General features: G+C 41.4%; 1 protein-coding gene across 1 annotated transcript in view; it reads left to right on the forward strand.

Moving 5' to 3' along the window:
• The first annotated feature begins 1,831 nt into the window (after positions 1–1,831).
• The window catches only part of Egflam (EGF like, fibronectin type III and laminin G domains), a 179,787-nt gene continuing 160,359 nt past the window's right edge, over positions 1,832–21,259 (forward strand). Inside the window, exons 1-2 of the mRNA XM_027936295.2 lie at positions 1,832–1,861; positions 2,472–2,582. Of these exons, the coding sequence (XP_027792096.2) occupies positions 2,486–2,582 (97 nt within the window). The 5' untranslated portion in view covers positions 1,832–1,861; positions 2,472–2,485. The remainder of the gene's footprint in view (positions 1,862–2,471; positions 2,583–21,259) is intronic.

Here is a 21,259-nt window from a genome sequence, read left to right on the forward strand (position 1 = left end):
CACAATACCTTCATTTTGTTTATTTATTTTTATGTGGTGCTGAGGATCGAACCCAGTGCCTCACATGTGCCAGGCAAGTGCTCTACCTCTGAGCCACAACCCCAGCCCCACAAAACCAGGAATTTGGTGATTTATTCCAGCCCATTCATTTTACTAAGACACACTGTAGGCAGAGCCTAGGATTAAATACCCAAGTCCCTTGCTGGGTCTGCTCACCACCTGGTATTCTTAACAGTCTCTGATTCTGGAAGCAGACCAGCTGGATTCAGTCACAGCTTTGCTGCCTGTGAGCTGGATGACTGTGGGCAAGTTACTTAAACTTTAATGCTCATCTTTCAAATGGGGTTGATACTAACAACCATACCTGGTATGGTTGTTATGGGGATTACAAATCACTTCAAGATCTGGTGCACAGAAAATGTTATACAAATGCCAACCGTAATATTAATGATTATTGATACTTCCAATGTCTGCAACAAGGAGAATCATTTTAAGTGGGAAGGAACACAACCAATGTGGGAGGAGTCTGCATTGCAATATGCAAGTGCCACATGAGGTCTGATATAAGAAATTGCTTTCTCATGAAGAGAGCTGTCCGATAACTTTTGTCTGGTGGTAGGTAAGAATTCTTAGGCACAGGTGAATTCAAACAGAGGTGACATGACCTGCCAAGGATGCTGAAAGCTGATTCCTGGGTAGAGTAGAGGCAGGGTTCAGATAACCTCTAGGGGGTCTCTGATAATTCTAATGAATCCAGTGAATTTAGGATGGATTCTATGACCTTCTACACTGGCTGCCCTGGGGTCACTGCATCGTCCAGTTTCCCTGCCTAGTTTCTTCTTGGAACTGAAGAGCACAGTTTAGTCTGGACTCTCCTGCATCAATTCTATGCAAAGAGACAAACTTTGGTGTCACAGCTAAGACTTCCAAATACTCAAGTTGGAGTGGACTTTGAATTTATCTGTGGGCCGTGGCACACTGAAAAGGCTAGCAGAGAAGGAAACAAAACCTAGTGTTGCTAACAAGATTAGGCTCATTGCAAGCCTTCTAGCCATGGGATACTGAGGAGAACCTCAGTTAACAATGTCTCTTTCCTTTGTACCAATTGGCAGGTTAACAAGGGCGAGGACACCAGTAGAGCCTTGGCTATGCTGCCGGGTGGGGCGGGACCGCACCTGATCTTCTGTGCCTACAACCGCAGTCTCCCTCTGCGGGGCACTTCCTGGAGCCTTTGATCTTTCCCCAGGAACTGGCAAGGGCCGCTTTCCCCTTGTAGTTTTTTCCTCTTGGTTTATTTATTCTATCTCTTTTCTCTTCACTGATAGGAGGTCAGAATGCAAGTATGCAATAGAACTTGTGTACCCAGTCTCCCCTCTCGGGTCAGTACTGCGAAACTGCAAAAGGCGCACTTCAGTGAGTCCTGGGGCAGTAAAACTAGAGGAGGGGAAGGGGTCTTTCTCCTTCCCGGGAGCCAATCCTGGAACCAGGATCCCGGGATCAGTGACCACGACCCCGCTCGGGTACCCAACCTCAGCCGGGCCAGCGAGTGCGCCCTTCCAGGGGCTGAGCATGCGTCTCTGTCCAGGATTACCCTGGAGTTTTATCTCCTCCCTTGGAGGGTCTCAAGTTGCCAACCCTGCTGTGAGGGCACCCTGCTCCCCTGCGCGGGGCCCTAATCTCCACCCGGCGTTTCCGTCTGAGAGGCCGGGCCCCAGCTCTCCATCTGCGCATCTTAAATCCCATTTATCTTCTTAGAGTCGAGACCTTGCTGCCCCGCCTCCTCCCCCTCTTCTCCACTTGCAAATCACCCCGCCACTCTCATTCCCTCAAGTGCCCTGGACCAGCACGATCAATCTTTGAGGTGAGAGAAGTCGCTAAACTGGGTGGAAGGGACCTAGAGGGCGCGGCCGGAGGAGGGTCCAGCCAGGGAAGGGGGAGGCGCCCCGAGTTCGGGGTCAGGACCTCGGCAGAGGGTCCTAGACTTGTCATTCTCTAACTCTTGCCCTTGTGGCTCCAGTGGTTGAAGTCGGCCTTCCTGCACCCCCAATCTAAGTGGCCAGAGGGGAAGGGCTGAGCTGGGGGCAGCTAGAGGGGGTGAGGGGCGGGCTGTCTGCACCCGAGGTGGGCGAGGAGCGAATGGTTTCAAGGCCTGCCCAGTCTCACTTCCACTCGATTGTAATTCCATCCCGGGGCGGGTCGACCTTCCCTCCCACTGGCGGCCAGTCTGTCCCTCCCATCGGCCTCCACCGTCCCCCCTCTGCTTCCCCAAGCCCTGCTGCTCAAGCCGGCTTCACTCTCGCACGCCGACCTCCCGGCTGCTCTCCGGTTCCTTGGGCTCCCCCGTGGACTCCTCTGTGGTTCCTGGTCTCCCGCCTCCTCACCCCTGCCAAGGGATCCGCGGGTCCGCGAGCCCACGTCCCCCAGGAGACGCCCTTTTCCCTGAGCGTCTGGGACTTGGTGAAACTTTGCAGGCGCCGGCGGAGAAATGGATTCAATCCGAGGCGTCTTGGTCGGGCTCTTGCTCCTGGCTTCCAGCATCCGACCCGGCGCTCTGTCGCTTAGAGCTGCTCTCCGAAAACCAGGTAATTCACACAGTCCGCCCAGAGGCACTCTGCCCCGAGCACCCCAGTCCTGGCCCTTGGCGAGGACGCAAAGCCCGCAACGCACAGCCTTTCTGTCCCCTGTCTAGCGCCAGTTTATCGGGCTTCAGCTCTGCCCGGGGCTAAGCAGACAGGAGCCTCGCCCTCCCCCTAGCCCAGGCGGTTCCAGGGATATTTGTTTGTTTAAAGAAATGATCTATTTTCCAGATCCAGGAGAGGTGGTGGGCTCTGTATTTGACCACAGAGACCTAAGAGTTGGGGTAGCGATCATGCTGTATCAATTAGAGGATTGCGACTGTGCAGAGGAGTCAAACAGCTCCTCCTGGGTCTCTAAACATCTTATTGAATTCATATTGCCTAGAGCCCAGCCATTTCCTGTTAAGTGTCTGAAGGTTTGCCTGGAGTGCCCCTGCACATCTCCGGTCCTGCCCACGCACTGTGTAGGGATGCGCACTTTGCAGTTTGGATCCTCTATCGCCCTGGGGCTGTTTGTGCAGAAAGGAGCGCTCAGTGGGTTAATTTGATCCTGTTTTGAACTCCTGTCTTTGCTCTGGTGTTTCAACAAAGATGTATGCATTGTAGGCTATCACAAAGGACTGAGGAGAACTAGAAATCACAATAGCTTGCATTTCCTCAAGTTATATTGGTAAAAAGTCTTTATGTATGTTTATCTACTTCAATTTTGCCTGTGTTGTGAGATTATTCACAGTAGAACATTCTAAACAATAAAGTTTTAAGCATTGTTTCTGAATAACGATTTTCATTCTTCTTTGCTAGGACCATATTTAGAATTCTGAAAAAAATCTGTTTTTTCTTAGCTTACTTCGTAAACGAGGTTGTCTTATGGGATTAATTATATCTTATGAACAATGGAAAACAATATAACTTTATTTGAATGCAGTCTGCAAAACTCAAAGAAAGTGCAGTTTATCTTCACAAATGTTTCTGTAAGAAAGAGGCAAACCAGGGAAAATTTAGCAGAGGGCAAAGAAAATAATCCTGGCAGGTTCCCGTTTGGCTGCTTAAATATTTTCACTGCACAAGGATCTATCTGAAACGATGTGACTTGCCTCCCAGCTCTGGGAGAGTCCTGTCTTTAGGGTGTATCTGTGGTCGCCTGTGCTTTGCTACCTGCCTTAGGATCATTATCATATTCTGCACCAGGCTTAAATTATGAGCTATTCCATTTCCACACGGTGCAATTCATTTTGGAGATAACAGCAACAGTCCAATGCAGTATTATATTAAATTGTTTTTCTTCCTGCATGCCCATATACACACTTCATGTATTTCAAAAAAGGCCTTCTTTCTAAATTTCCTCCATAAGAGAACCACATCACCATCAAATCTGCAGGTGTGTACACATGAAACCATCTAGTCACAATTTTTCAACAATACAAAGTTGCATTTCTAACTCTGGTGTTTACAGTGTTCTTTTAAGAATAGATTTCAGTCCACCTAACTAGAATTCTAAAATATTTTACAAAAGACTGGTGTATAAATTGCACATATGGCTCACACTATTTTTCTTCCTTTCTTTCTACCTTGTTCATTAAGGGTCTCCTTCTGATATTCATGCCACAAATATGTTGACCTCTGGTTTTACTTGAAGCATAGATGGGTTTTGATAGTGGAAACTCTGCCTTTTGAGTATTGTTGGCATATTAAATACATCAAATTCAAGGTAGAAGGTGTGTTTAGACTAAGTTCAGCCCAGAAGAATTTTCTTATTACTTTATAATTTCATCCAGACAGTGACTTTCAGGTTGGAAAGCTGCTGAGATTAAAATGACAGCTACTTCATAAACTTCAGGGGACATTTTCCTCCTGGGCTCATTTACATCCCTTGGAAAGACTAGTTTTTGATCCGGAAAATTGGTCCAGATTAAAAACTGAATGTGCCCTGCTTGGTTGTAATGTGAACAGCAATGAGCTAATTTATAATCTTCCCCAGACACCAGTAAACCCTGCTGGTACCCCTATGGGAGCATCTCTGTACCTTGATGCCTCCATAGAAATTGGTCTATGTGTTTTACGTTGGAGGTAGGTGGCCACAGTGCCAGCATTCCAGAGCAGTCCTGTTTTGTTTGGAGAGCCTGCCCTATCTTTCCAGGTTGCTAAATCTACTTTTGATAAGTGTTGCTTTGTTGGAGAAGACTTATATTCACATTAACCCGAAAATTCTCCATCCCCACCCATCTTTGGTGAGAAAAAAAGCAGATAGCAGCTTCGGGTACAAACACCCTTTCCCTCCACCCCAAGACAGTACATCTTCTGGTACTGAACATAAGCAAATAAATCTCTACAGGTGCTATGACTCACAAGAAATGGCAGTTTTGAAAGTAAGTCAAATGAAACAATGATAACTAACACTAATCAAGTGCTTGTTGCATTGTTCTGAGAATGTGACATACACTGATTTCTTTAGTCGACCTCATAGCCCTGGGAGATGGGTATTATCATCCCTGCTTTACTGAAGGAAAATTGTGGCTTAGAGAGGTTAAAAACCTCACCCAAGGCCATAAGACTAGTCAGTGGTAGAATAGGAATTTAGGCTTTGGTATTCAGGGTCAGAAATTGAATTTAGAGCAGCTCTGTTCAGAGAGGTTTGTAGATTATTTTGTAGAGTGTCTTCTTCCAGGCTGCAGATGGGCACTCCCAAGGTACAGTGCCCTGGAGCCCAGGTCAAGGACATTATCTCTCTTTGTGTGTGTGTGTGTGTGTGTGTGTGTGTTGGGGGGGGAGTGACTGAGTTGCTCCTAAATAAACATTTGCACATGGAACATTGCCAGGCCTCCAAAGGCATGCAATGTGGTACTGATGTGCAGTTTTAGAAGCCACTGGCTACCAACCTGATCCTTAAGGATCAGAAGGGTAGCCCTACAGGGTGATGACCAGCAGCTTGCTTTTCTTGTTGAACTCCTGTGACTGCACACAGGTTGGTGTCATTAGGCCTACTCAGATCTCCATGCTGTAGGTAGGGTATAGATCTACTGTCTCTCCACAAGTGAGAGATCTAACAGTGCAGATCTTAGAGCTGGTCCTGCTCACAAGGCCTAGAGGGTCCACTAGAGTACCTGGGAGCCCTTGGAAAATTGGGAGGGCAGAAGGTTCTAAGTCTATACCATCACCATGATGTCTTTCCCCCAGGTCTTCATAGTGTAGAAACTCCATTTGTTGAAAAGCCATTCATTCCTTTTTAGACACAAATTCAAATCCAAGACCTGGAAGGAAGTGGATAAACCCTCATTTTGTAAGTGGGCTGAGGGGCATTTAGTGTCTTGCTTGAGTACAATCAGAAGCTGAACAGGGACTAATGCCTAAACCCTACTCTGCTGGTGGTCTCTAGTGCTTCTCCCTTACCCTGAATCCCACCAGTAAGTGCAAGGGTACTGTGGCATTTGTGGGGCAGAAAGAAGGGAAGAAGAAACTCAGACACCTGCTGGAACCAGCACACAATAAGCCATCTATATTCCCACAAGAAGATCAGAAACTCTTGTCTTTATTATCATCTTTTTTTGGGGGGAGGGTTAGATTTATAGTGGTATAATTTACATCTGGTAACATTCATCCTTTTCAGGTATACAGTTTGATGAATTCCTACAAACATACACAGTAATGTAACCACCACCATAATAAAAATATATAGAACATTTCCATCACTTGAAAATATTCCCTTGTGTTCATTTCTAGAAAATTAACTCCCTCCCAGACCCTGGAAACCAGAGATCGATTTCTGTCCCTGTGGTTTTGCCTCTTCAGAATGTCATGGGTGGTATTTCCCTTGTTTCACTTGGCATAATGCTTTGAAGATGCATCAGTGTCATTGCCCATAGGTAGTTTGTTCCTTTTCTATTGTTCAGTTTAACTTTTCTCTAGCAAATGAGTCATGAACTGCTCCATGCTATTATTAATAAAGCTGCTACACACATGCAAGTCACATACTAGTCTTTGGGTGAATATGTTTTCATTTCTTTTGGAAAAATAAGCAGGAGTAGCATCATACCACCAGGTGTATGTAAAACTTGATAAGAAAACATCAAACTGTTTTCCAGAGTGGCTGTATCATTTTCTATTCCTATTCATTTTCTATTTCTATTCTGAATCTTCAATAGCGCTTAGAGTAGTTGGTTTTTTTTTTTTTTTCAGTTTTACTTGAGCTGTTTCTAATAGATGCATATTGAGATCACAGTTTTAATTTGTATTTCCTTAACAACTAATGATATTGAATACTTTTTTCACGTACGCATTTGCCATCCAAGTGTCCTTTGGTGAAATGACTGTTCCGATCAAGAAAAAATAAATAAATTTAATGTAATTTTTCTTTTTGAGAAGGGATCTCCCTGTGTTACCTCAAACTTGCAATCCTCATGCCTCAGCCTCCCAAGTAGCTGGATTATGGGTGTGGACCACTGCACCTTGTCTGTGTTCAAATCTTTTGCTGACTTTTTAAAAATGTCAGATGTTTGTTTTCTTATTATTGAATTCTGAGTGTTCTTTGTATATTCTGTATGCAGCTCCTTTATCAGATACATGTTTTACAAATATCAGCTTCTAATATGTGGCTTGTCTTTTTATTTTCTTAATGTTACCTTTCAGAAAGTTTGAATTTTGATAAAGTCCAATTTACTACTTTTTAAATGGCTCATACTCTTTTTTTGGAAGCTTAAGTCAGGGTTATAAAGATGTTTCCCTGTGTTTTATTCTAGAAGTTTTTTAGGTTTTTCCATTTAGATTCATGATTCATTTTGAGTTAATTTTTGCACAAGGTTTGAGAGGTAAGTCAAGCTTAATTTTCTTGTGGGTGAATGCATCAGCATTATTTGCTAAACCCTGCTTGTCACTGAGCACAGCATCTCTGGCTTAAAAGGCTTCTGTGACTGCACACAGGTTGGTGTCATTAGGCCTGCTCAGATATCCATGCGGTAGGTAGGGTATAGAGCTGCTGTCCCTCCACAAGTTTCTGACAGTGCAGTTCTTAGGGCTGGTCCCGCCCTGGCAAGTTTGAGGCTGGTGCCAAGAGCTCAGGATAGGGCGCTGGGAGTCAGGGATTGCAGGGTTAAAGGCCAGTGCTTCCACCTCTGTGGCTTTATTTATTTTAAAAAAACTCAAGGCATTGGTTAATTCGCTGGCACAGGGAGAGAGCTTGGAGAATGCACATGGATCCCACTTTCCTCCTGTCAGTCCAGTTTGCCTGAGGTCCCAGGGTCAGTGGGAGACTTGAAAGTTAGGGTTCAGAGTTCACAATTTCCCCCAGATAATCTGAGGGTCCACACTCATTTTTAGGAAGACACATCATTGCACCAGGTGTATGCAAAACTTGATAAGAAAACATCAAACTGTTTTCCAGAGTGGCTGTATCATTTTCTATTCCTATTCATTTTCTATTTCTATTCTGAATCTTCAATCTTTTCCATTCCACGTCCTCAGTGTTTCTCTACCCACATAACTGTATTAATATAAGGATCTAGGGAAACTTGGAACAGACAAAGCAAGAGGCTAGAGAGGAGAGTTAGCTCATGGGCAGTAGATCTTGTTGGTTGATGAAGGAGAGCACATGTACTCGTGGGGGTTTTCTGCTGCGGCTAGTATGAAGTTGGTTTTCCCAGTGCCACCTCTGTCAACCTGGAATTTATGAGACTCGTTACTGTCTCACATATAGGTCTCATCCAAGACAAGCCCCCTTTCCAAAGAAAATCCACTGACTCTTCACTGCATTAGCCCCGCTTCCTCTGATTAGTTTCTACATCATGTCTAATCCCTATATAAAGCACCTCTCTCCATCTTTTTTCTCTGTTTTTCTTATGATTCTCTGCGAGATGAAGGGGCAGAGAAGTCAAGATCAATGATAAATGTAGTTTCACACTAGGCAGTACTTGTTTCTCAAGGAAAAATGATTTGGCCAGAAAGTAACTGAGGTGTTTTTTTGTTGTTTGTTTGTTTTCCTTTTGGTTTCTTACACAGAGCTTTAATAACTTTAGAATTCTTCTGGGAGTAGTCATCCATCTGCTCATGGGTTACTGTAGCCCAAAGATGGTCCAGCATTCTGAGCTAGATGGATGAAACCCAGGGTTCCAAGTGTCTGAGGCTGAGATGGACGTCAGCTTTCACGTAGCTATCCTGTGATACCTCGTATTTCCCCACCTCACTCACTGGGCAAGCAGGACTGTGGCTCTTCCCAACTGACGAAATGGCAAGCTGTCTTGATTGCAGTAGAAAACCTTTGGAGCTGGTCAAGAGCCTTGCCTCTTGTCTTGCTCACCGCACGCCAAGCTGTGCCTGTTGGAAGTGCACCTGCTACCTCAGGGATAGAAAAGGGAAAAAGGGAAAGAGACGTGGCAGTTTGTAAACTCATCCCCAAACTCAGCCTTGATTCCATTAATTGTGGACCTCCCTTTTGAAGGAGAACCCAAAGTGTGGCTTCAACCTCTTGAAATGAGCTAGAAGATATTTGCTTCCTTGCAGAAGCCCTGATTTCACAAGGAGAAAAGGGGCTCAGGTGAAAAGAAACCAAATCAAATAAAATATTTGTCAGTAGAGGGCGTGCTTTCCAGAGAGGGCTTCCAACAGGTGTCGGTTCCCTGGCCAAATAATTTCTGATAGGTAAGAATTTTTAGAGTGCACCCTAGGCATCTGGCTTTTTAACAATGAGATTTTGGGTGACTTGCCAGTGGTTCAGTCTACACTTTGAGAATTTGGGCTTCACCTGTGCCTCCCCTCCCTTACACCTCCTCCCCAGGTGCTCTTTGCTGCACCTGCAGTCTCTGTTTGGTTCCTTCTCACCACACTGCGACTGCTATCAACAGCATGTGGCTTCCTGTATCTGTAATTTGATAAGACAACCCTGTGTTTAGACTCTCAGTGGGTTTTTTGGAGGCTGGATTTGGGATGTGTGGTTTTCTCAAGGTACACGAATGACATCTTGTCGGAATCAGGTTCTCCTCGCCCTCATTCCCACACGTTCATTGAGAGATGGCTCCACAAGGGGGGAAACCCACAGGAGCCTTAACAAAAAGCCTTGCCTATTTTATAAAATCAATACCTGTCCTCCCTTTATCTCTTGCCTTTACAAAGTTTGTTCTTTCTGCCTCCAATGGCTGGTTTTCCTGGCTGAGCAGGAAAGCTCTGGTGGGAACACACGTTTTGATATTCAACAAATTTGGATTCAAGTTCTGACACTGTTTTACATGAGTTACTTGGTGGCATTGGGCAAATTATATAAGCTCAGTAAGCCTCAGTTTCTTCATCCATAAAAAATTGGTTAATGAGAGAACCTACCATATAGGCTTGCTCAGAAGACTAAGAAAGTGCACTAACCAAGGCAAAAGGATTAGAAGACTGAAGTTTGAAGGCACTATTGAAGAAACTCGGATTGTTTAATCTGGGTAAGAAAAAATAAAAAAACTTACAGGATAAATATATTTGCAGGTATCCTAAGTAACAAACACAGTCATTGATGATTACATGTACTTTTATCCTTTTCTATACATGTAATGTGTGATTGCACGTGATTTAATTTGTATTGAGTTGCAAATTTTTTTGTATAAATTAATTTACAAATCAGAAAGACTACCTGCCTGGGTGTGTTAGTTTGGAAAATGAAGCTGCAAAGTATGTGGATTCCCCTTGAATGGTTTTCCTTTGTGAAATGGTAACCCTCAGGTTGATGGGCGATGTTTTCCTGGTAACTGTTTTGGGCAAAGTTTTACAGGATGGAGGTGGAGGGGGGAAGCTGTTCCAAAAAGAAAGTTATCCAGACTGATCTGTGATTGGGAGTCAGCAAATGTTTACGTGAAGCTAGAGAACTAGGAAGTAGTTCAGATCTTGCTCAGTGACCAGGAGGTCAGAGTAATTCATGAGCCACTACCAGTAACCTAAAAAGATAGACCAGGCTCAATCCACTTCCTGTTAATTATTATTATATTTTCTCAGCTATAGGGAGTCCCCACTTACCCTAGATAACTCCATTAGCTTATTTTAAGAATCAAAGGAAATAAAGTTTCAAACTAGTGCTTTGAAAGAGCTCAAGTGTTACATAAGATATTACAGGTTGAAAATCTGAAACCCAGAATTGTCCAAAATCCAAAACCTTTTGAGCTTTCACATAATTCCACAAGTAGAAAATTCCATAGCTTACCTTATGTGTGAAACTAGTTTTGTACGCAAATTACAAAACAATAATTCATAAAGTTACTTTTAGATTATAGTATAAAGTGTATATAAATTTCATGTTTAGATTTAGGTTCCATTTCCAGGATATTTCAGTACATATATGCACATATTCTGAAGTCTGAAAAAATTTAAATTTGGAACTACCTAGGCATTTTGGATAAAGGATACTCAGCCTATATTATCTAACAATAATCACAGTAATTATTATTACCATAACCAACCAGACCAACCAAGGATGTACTTTCTGATGCTTTGATCTCAATTCCAAGTCTCTTCATTCTCTATTCCCCTAAAGACACTTGATGTTTCATTCTTTTTCTGACTCTGCAAATCCTGAGCAATTTAAATTTTAACACTTGTGTTTGCTGACAGGGAACCCAAAAATCCCAAATCAAATTTAATCCAATGTTAATGCTATTTATTTTTCTTGGTGCAATAGGTTTATATTAGCCATTTAACAGTTTATATTGTGCAAAAGGAGTCGTATCAGCAGGCACTTTGGTATAACATCTGGGCAGTTGGGAACATAATACTTAAATATAACCTGCGTTTAAACCCTTCCTTGGACAGATGGCTAATTTTATTGATCTAATCTTACACTTAAGAATAGTCCCATGATCCTTTGCTTGTGATTCTTAGAGTGAGCAGAGAAATAAATAAAATGGGTGGCGGCTGTGAATTAGTTGCCTGTTATATTGTCTGTGATTTATTTTTTAAATAGTTCAATATAAACAGTAGCAGTATGAATTACTTTAATCTCTATCCTAGGGGAGCTTAGTTAATGCTTGAAGTAATCCAGGTTAGAAGACAGCACTCTACCATGAGAGTTCACATCTATTTTCTTATGTTGGTGACGGTGCCATACCACTGGTTAAATATTTGAAACTTTACCTGTGCCCTAGGTGAAAACCCACACTCCAGAACTGCTTAATTATTATTTGAAGAACCTTATAATCCATTCTCAAAGGTGGCTACAAAAATACTTTGAATGATGTTATCAAAAACTCACAAACTATCAAAAAATTTATGCTAATTTGTTAATTAGCATAAATTTTGCTAGATATAAGGCCCATGTAAAATTAGAGTCATTTGCCTGGCCCCCTAGATGATTTGCTGATGCTGCTGTTACAATGTTACTGTATCTGCCTTAATAGATATAGGCAGGTGTTTGCATTAATCAAGATAATTAACACTATGTGATGTGATGAGAAACTCCGAAAATTTTGGTGGCTTCACACAAAATTTATTTTTCATTTATTCCAAGTCCAGCATGTTATTTCTGGTTGACTGGCTCTTCTGGGCTGCCATCCTCTAAAGGGTGATATAAAGACCTGAATTATTCTGTCTTTAATACCTCCATATTATAAAGACATCATCTTCAAAATGGATCCCCAGGGCTGGAGCTGTAGCTCAGTGGCAGAGCACTTGCCTAGCATGTGTGAGGCACTGGATTTGATCCTTAGCACCACATAAAAATAAACAAATAAAATAAAGGCATTCTGTCTATCTACAACTATAAAAAAATGGATCTCCAAGATAAAGAGAAAGGTTTGCATAAGAGATTTTATGTACTGCATCAGACCATGGTCACATGGGCCCCAACCAAACTGTAAGGGTTCTGGAGAAGACTGTGTGCTGTGTACAAAGGAAGGAAATGAACCAGATGTGTGGGTTGTCTCTGCTGTACTACTGTGGAGTTCCTAAAAGGGCAAAGAAGAGATGTTACCAAATTTGCAAGAGAAGCTCCTATGATAGTTTTTGTGTCTTTTGCCTGTGGATGTTGGTATAGGTGGCAGAATTTGGCCTGACATTTGCTTTAATTGTAGTGTACAACCTGGCTGAAAAGCAAAATATTATCTGTATTAGTCTGCTGTTACTACAGCAAAATGCCTGAGTCTGGGTATGATAAAGAGATTGTTTTTGCTCTCAGTTTAGGTCCATGATCACCTGGTGATGACCGTGCTAGCAGAGTCCAAGGGGTGCAGAGCATGTCATGGTCAGAGAGAAGGAGCATGTGCATGTGTGTGTGTGTTTCTCTCCCCCGGCCTTTTTTTTTTTTGAACTGGGGATTGAACCAGAGGTCCTTTGCCACCAAGCCATGTTGTATGGCCCTTTTTGTTTTTGAGACAGGGTCTCACTAAACTGCTTACAGCTTTGCAAAGTTGCTGAGGCTGGTCCCAAACTTGCAATTCCTCCTGCCTCAACCTCCCAAGTTACTGAGATTATAGGTATGTACACTGTGCCTGGCTCTCTTCCTCTTTTTGTAAGTCTTCAATCATGGGGGCTGCACCCTGATATCCTTATCTAATCCTAATCACTTCTCTGGGCCTCATTTCTAAACACCATAGTCAGATTTAAGTTTCCACTTTCTTAATACCTCACAATGGGGATTAAATTTCAATATACGAACCCTTACTGGATAATTCAAAGCACACACAGGGCATATCAGTTACCATATATCTATTTGCTGGAGACCAGCTAATTTAATGAAAGAACCTAAAAACTAAGCAGTTAAATTGACTTAGGTTGATTTTTCAATAGGGTCCCAAAAAGGTATACGTGGCTAAGTTAATATATATTAGATGTTGCTACATGTTTTCTACATTTTACAAAAAAAGTAGAGCTCTTTAAAAAAGTAACACAACTACCTAGCAGATTAAATAGAGTGAATTTCTAAGGCATATCAAGTAATCCAATTTTTTAGAAGCTCCTTCAATTTGTGTTCTGTAACAAAAGGACTATACACTATAGAAAATTCTATACATGGTAGAAAAATTCAATCAGTGAGAGATGCTTCTTATAATATAAGAATCATTTTTTAGACACCACAGCCTGATCTGATGAGAAATAAAGATGTTGTGGATGTATCCCAACAAAAATCATTTGGTACATTTGGTTGATCTCATTTGATTTTTGTAATTCTTGCCCCACCAGGAAGTTAGGGCATAAAGCTACCATAAGGAAATAGGTTTAGGCAGCACGTGAACCTGGGTTGACAACCCCCTCGCTCTTGTTGCTTCCTGTCCACCCAGAGATGTTGCTACAGCTAATGGATAAACTCATCGCAGAGTGCCTGAGTCCCTCTGCAGTCAGGAAGGACATTGCCAATGAAACATCCTCCTCATCCAGCCTTCAACTGGAGAGGCTCCTTGTATGTCATGGGACACTCTGTGGAATGACCCAGGGCTGCTTTCAGTCGTGCTTCAGGCTGTTTGATGCACAGAGAAAGTGCTGGTTTTGCAAAAGACCTGATAACTACGGGGCTGTTTCCAAACCAGCAGCAGCTGTCGCAGCTGGGGGATATCCCCTGAATCCTCCCAGGTATCTCCTAGAGAAGAACATTTCTGGGTTCTCAGGGACCCCCCAGATGACAGAGCCTGGCTTTGAAGCCTTTCATTCCTTCACTACCCAGTCATCTTCATGGGTAGTAAATGACACTTGCTAGACCTTCAATATTTCAAGGCTTACCATTCCCATCTCAAGGCTTTCTGTTAGTTTCTCAAACATTTGTTTGATATTCTGGGAGTTTCTAATTGGTGTAGTTAAATAAATAAACCACTAGGTTTCAGGAAGAAGCATTCATTTAATAGCTATTTGAAAGTAATTGACAGGCTTAGTCACATCCGACATGGGGAACATGTATCCCTTCATCTTGGAGGAATCGTAAGGAGACTCCAACAGGCAACCCTAGGTTTGAATTCTAGCATCAACATTTATTGTTGTCTGATGCCAGATGTAGTAATTCATCTCTATATTCTTGAGATTACTTTTTTGACATTTAAGGTTCATAATATCTACAACAAGGGCTTTGTGTGATTTATTTAAATACACCTACAAATATTCCTAAACATTTGGTATACAATGGGCACTCTAAAGTTAGTGCACCTTAATTAGATTGATTACAGTTTATAATTATATAGTGGTAGAGTTGGTAGTTTTTTCATATTTGATATAACTTCCAATTTTGAAGACATTGGCACAAATGTATAATTGAAATTAGGTATCTGACAAAACATGAACAAAAAAATTTCATTTCCTTAATTTTATAGTACAGATTGTTGAAGTTTATATCCCCAAATAATGACAGCAAAGTTCGTGACATTGTTGAAAGCCCTGGAGTCAGATTCAAGTTTAATAAAAATAGCCAATGTTTGTTTTGGGCTTTGTACAAAATCAAGGGAAAAAAATCATCAAGCCACTGTAGTAGTAAAAACTGTACAATTCCCTACCACAAATGAGGTTATTTGTAGTTGGAATATTTTTTAAAAGTCAGCTACCTTCTTTACTACTACATTAAGAGAACAAACGTAAAAGTGGCTATTTCTGTGATGTCTGCTTTCTCCCCATTTTGCTTTGACCATATCCTCTGCCAGAATAATCTTTTCCAAATGCAGTTCTGATGTGGTCACTCTTGTGTATAATATCCTGGTCTGACTCCCTATAGCCTTCCAAAGTTAAAAGTCCAGCATCTGAGTCCTGTCACAAGATGGCCCCAACTATCTTTCCTGTCTTCTCCACTGAATACACAGGCTGTTTTCCTGCCAAGCTGGATTATCTGTGATTCCACAGGTCTCCTCTCCACTCTCCCAGTGCTGAATGTTATCCACATGTTGACTTGCCCCTTTGGAATATGCTTCCCTCATCCCTTCCCAAGGAAATTCAATGACCCTTCAAAGCTTGACTCAGTTGCCCTCTGGTCTGTGAGCCTTCATCCTCCTCCTAGGCAGAGGCCATCCCTCTCTTCCCCCATTCTGCTTTATGTCATGTTGTTGGTGTACCTGACTTATGTCTTCTGTTCTTAACTTTGTCAAGAATTGCACCCCGGCTTCTCTCCACCTGGGCATCTCCTGCAGTGCCTGATGGAGTGCCTGTCTTGCCTGTGATCAGCCCTTCACCCACAGCTGTGGAATGGAAAACAGCAGCCTCATTCTGGGCAAATATGTTTTCATCTCGTGTGATTAATTTGGTTCTGCTCCCAGCTCCCAAATTCATTTCCTTCCTTGAGGGCCATACAGAAAAGGTGTCGCTTCCACCTGCCAACATTTTTGCTCAACCTATGCAGACATTTGAAAACCCGCGTTGCAATGTGATTCAGAGAACAGAATGCCCGAGGTCAGTCAGCAGCAGTGTAGAAGTTAAGTCCCATCTGCATGCTGCCAAAGACTGTTGGAATGGCAGGGTTTTAAGGAGACACTGATGGAGTTCACACTGTGAAATACATCGCCAGCCATACCCAGGGAACAGGTGGGGCTTGACATGACATGCCTCAGACCAGCTTTTTATCATGTCTTTGCAGGTTAAGAAGCAAAGGCAGTGCCACTTACTCAGACATCAAAAGACAGTGGGTGAGGAGGGAGTTAAAACAGTCCAATGCTTAATACTCCCTTTTCCCCCATCTGTCTTTAGAACCAAAGGCAAATGAGGCTTGTGTGGGACTGGTATGATTGAGAAGGTCAGGTTGCAGGAGAACTGTCTCCTGTGATGAGGTCTGACTGCAAGGTCATGAGGAAAACAGTGCCCCAGTTCTTCAACATTCTTCTTCAGTCTGATTGTGCTGACCCTGGCTTGCTTATGAAGATCAATTCTGTAATCCCTGAGAAGGAAAGCAACCAAAAGCAAGAGTGTTTGCAAAGGGTTTTTTCATTCTTTCTTTTTTTTTTTTTTTTTAAGGACCAACAAGCCTACTGAAATGAATGCCCCAGGGCAGTCCAACTGAAAGAAAACAATCAATGGATCCATTCATCAATTGACTTCTTGATCTATAGAGAAGTCCATGATGATGCACATGTGCACAAATATAGAGTTAAAATAAGTTGGGTTATAATAGCAATCAAAATGAACTATAAAAATGATCTGATGCTGAGCATTAAGAAAATGTATACTGATGTCTGAAATTTACTTTAAAATGCATCAAAAAATAAGTTCACCAACATATGGAGAGAAGGGTCGTTGTTAGATCTATGATAAATTGAGTAAAATATTAATGGTTGAACTCAGGTGGTGAATATATACACGAACACTCTAAAATTCTCCCACTTTTCTGTATGTTTCAATATTTTCATGATAAAGTGATGGAAAAGATGCACCAAGTATTAAGGAAATGAAGGACTCCACATGTTCACCCACGGAGAGTGAGGTCCCAGCGTGTTGTGCTCTGCCCCACATCCTGGTGGACCTCCTCCTTTGTCCTGCTCCTCACTGTGCACTCACTCAGCCTCTGCTCTGCTGTGTGCTCCAATGTCACCACATCCCCCTTCTCCTTGGGTTCAGTCAGTGGGGAGCACCAGGAGGAGAGCAGGGGAGAGAATCCAGTGTATCTCTTCCCTGATTTCTCCCTGCTTTGCTGGTAGCTGTTTGTTTCTCTCCAACCACAGGCTCCCAACCCTCTGTGGCTCCTGAATCTGGTTGGTCCAGTAACTCCATCTTCTCCACTCTCACTTTTAACCCCAGGTGTAGTTACAGCATCTTTCTGTTGTGGTCTCTGGTCACATCAGTATCCTTAGCTCTTTATTACAGCTGTTCATACTTCTGTAAGTAGCCTTTCAATTAAAATCTTTTTAAAATTAAGACAATTTTCTTCCTTCTAAGACCCTAATGGATACCTTTGATACGACTACTTTGTAATATATGCCCCATTTCTACTATTTTCCTCCTAGGCGTACCCACAAGGTTTTGATTTGTGTGTAGCTTGCATTCAGAGCTCTCTGAGGATCAGGTCTGATTAAGCTTAGGGAAGGTTGCTGTAAATTCATGGGGTAACTGGAAATATAATAGAAACCTTGATATTTTGAGGATGAGATTGTCCTCTGAGCACAGATCTGCTGGCCTATGGATAAGAGAACACCGAGACTGACTTGCTCATGACAGTGTGGTGCTCAGAAATAATTACAGAAGTATCCATAGCTCTTAATATAAATTCTATAAGTAAGTCCTAGAGATCTCTTGTACAAATTTGTGTCTATAGTCAACTAAAATGTATTTTACACTTAAAAATCTGTAAAAAGGGTAGATATTATGCTAAATGTCCTCACCATGGTAAAAAAAAATTAAAAAGAATTAAAAATTTTTCCTGTTACATATATTATATTGTTTTGATTAACACATAAAGTAAGTAATAAAATAAGCATCATATCAGATGTTACCAGATAAAATTCAGGATGCCCACTTGAGCTTAAATTCAGATAAACGATAAATACTTTTGCAATGAAACTTACTGAATCAAACAAATACATTTTAGTGTGGGTATATCCAAAATATTGCTTGTGGAAAAAAGTCATTGTTCATCCAAAGTTCAAATTTAATTGGACATTCTGTGTTTCTGTTTGATAAGTCTGGTAACCTAGTAAAAGCATAATCACAGCAATGCATCATACTATTTTCTTAGCCTCCATGTCTTTTGTGCCTGAGGATAGTAGCTGGCTCTTCTGAAAAGTTGTGCAGGAAGGAGACTAAGCATGACTGAGAGAAATTTGAATCTGGATTCCATCATTTACCAGAAGGGTGAAAAGTTAGAAAACTAACCTTTCAGGTGACTGTCCACCTTCCCTCATTGAAATGGGCTTACTACATAAGACTTGCAGATTGATAACTAAAAGTGAACTTACTATGCTTGATACGCTGTAAATGTTAAAGAGAATAAAGTTAATTATTGTTCTCTTAACTTAGATAAAAATAATTTAACCAAAAGAAAAATTCTAAGGATCCAGACATCTCTGGACACATGTGGAATGAAGGGAAGACAATTCTTCATCTTTTGAGAAAGTCATTATGACCCCAAACTAACCTCTCATAACTCCAGTGGATTTGAACTAAAGAGAAAGACCACGGTAGTCTGGGGACTTTCTTCCACTGTGGTTAGGTTTAGCTGATTTTTATGTTCCTGCTATTTTAAAGACCCTGTTCTGATCTCTTGGCTATAAAATCTTGTACCTTATATTTCATAAGATTAGTAGAGTTGAATATGTTTATTAGTCAAGCTAAAAAGAATTTATTAGGTCATCTCCATTGTCTTAGAGTGAATTCCCCAGAAACAGAACTCAGAGACAAGGATTTGAATGAGAGTAGTTTATTTGGAAGGTGCAAACAAAATGAGCAAGAGGAATGGAGGAGTGAGACAGGGAGTCAGAGAGGTTTTGTAATCAAGCCAGTTGTATGTGAGTGGTTAAGTTCAAACTCACAGGAGAAAATCTAGAACATGACTCAGTTATCCTACCTGAGGGGCAAGGGAGCTGGAGTGCTTAAACCAATCCTGTTGGTCATTGGGGTGGGGGGGAATGCTGGGAGGGTGGATCCTAATTCCCCAGTACTTCCAGCCTGCTGGACTTATTATAGACAGAGCAGGTTTCTTATCTTCAGAGAAAACTCTCAGGCAAAAAGTTGGAGATGCTGGCAGCCAGAAGTGGGCTGTCCATCTCTGATGTGGTGAAGCCTGAAAGGTTATGGCAGGCACTGGCAGTTCTGTATGCCCATGATTGACTAATTTTTATTTGGACATGCAAATTGGAATGCCATTTACCATGTTGGTAGACAAATGTTACCCCATAAGTCTCTCTTATCTGTGGTTTCACTTTCCATCGCTTTAGTTACCCATGATCAACCTCAGTCTGAAATTATTAAATGGAAAATTCTAGAAACAAACAATTCATAAGTTTTAGATTATATGCTATTCCTGTGTGATGAAATCTTGTACTGTACCACTATATCCTACCTAGGACATAAATCATCCCATTATTCAGTGTTTCCATGCTATATGTGCTACCCACCCATTAGTCACTTAGTGGCTATCTCAGGTTGTTCGTTCACCTATCTCATGTCATAGTGCTTATGTTCAAGCAACTCTTATTTTACTTAATGATGGCCACAAGGAGCAAGAGTAGTGATGATGGCAGTTTTATTAAAGCATAAAATTAAAATTATTAAAATTATTCTATCTTATTAGTTATTATTATTAATCTTTTACTATATCTAACTTATAAATTAAACTTTATCATAGGTATGTAAAATTATGAAAAATCAGTATATATATATATATATATATATATATATATAGAGAGAGAGAGAGAGAGAGAGAGAGAGAGAGAGAAACTATATATATATCTAGTTTAGTATTATCTTCATTTTTAGGCGTCCACTGGGAGTCCTAGAATATAATCCCTTCAGGTAAGGGGAGGCTATGTATATTGTAGGAAGAAGGCAAAAGATGTTGGGGAATTCCAAATCCTGGATCCCATTTCTCAGTCCTAAACTGCATTGGGATTTTCAGGGGAAAAATATCTATATCACATTAGAAAATACAGCCTTTTGATTGAACCACCAGTTCCCCAGTTGAACTGCTTGGGTTTTGGATCTGAGACCCACCAACAACTAAAAGCAAAAAAAAAAAAAAAAAAATGCATTGCATTCATTTGTGCTGAAAAGGTCAGTAGAAATTGTAGTCTTCATTGTTCATAGTTATGTCCAATAGTTTATAACTTGTTTGTAGGTCACTGATGGTTGTGATAGGGAAGAATGCATATTTACATTTAAAAGCATGTTTATGCCTTCACAAAACAATATCGATTGCTAACATTCATATAACATCTGCTGTGTGCTAGACACCGGTAGTACAGCAGAGCCCCCTGAGGCTGGCATCATAATGTTAGCACTGGAAGGCACTTTAGGGGTAACACTGTATGGTCTAGGGAAGATGCATCATTTGCCTAAGGTCATGCTGCTAGTTAGGTGGACTTTGCACTAGGACCCAAGTTGTCTGACCTCTTGTCTGACACTCTCTCTGATAGATCTATCACCTCTATGACTCCATAGTAGAGAGATTATGTGCAAATTCTATTTTCATTGATTGGTTTTACCTTCCTCTAGAACTTAGTCTTTGCTTTTACATTTAGAAACTTAAGCCCAGGTTTTCAAGACAGTGTCATGTATGGAGAAACAAATGATTGGTGAAAAGGTTGCCCCTGATCTCCAGTCACATCAGAAACACCTTCACAGTTCCTTCTTCTCAGCTCCAAACTACACGTTTGTGAGAGGCACCAGGCAGGGGGTCAGGTATAGATGGAAAACACATTTCTAAACTATCAAAATTCCCCTCTGGAATTATATTATCCACAGCATACTCTGAAGTGGAGCACCTGTGAAGGGGAAATTTGAATATGACAGTGGATTAGTTACATACATGGTCTGCCTCTCCTTGTTGGGGATAACCTTGAGGAATTAATCCTCTATGGCAAGATTCCAGAACATTTCTGAAAAACACAGTTATAGCCATACTTCTTAGAGTATCACCTTGCATAGCATTGCTCCTTTAGAGTCAAGATTAGCAAACATGTTTTGTAAAGGACTACAGTAAATATTTTATTTATTTTTATTTGTTGGATCTCAGTCATAGCTACTCATCTCTGCCATTGTAGAGCAAAAGCAGCCATAGGTAATATGTAAATAAACATGTATGTTATGTTTTAATAAAACTTTATTTACAAAAACAAGGCAAG

The sequence above is a fragment of the Marmota flaviventris genome, chromosome 5 (assembly GCF_047511675.1).
Source record: "Marmota flaviventris isolate mMarFla1 chromosome 5, mMarFla1.hap1, whole genome shotgun sequence".
In the NCBI taxonomy this organism is placed as follows: domain Eukaryota; kingdom Metazoa; phylum Chordata; class Mammalia; order Rodentia; family Sciuridae; genus Marmota; species Marmota flaviventris.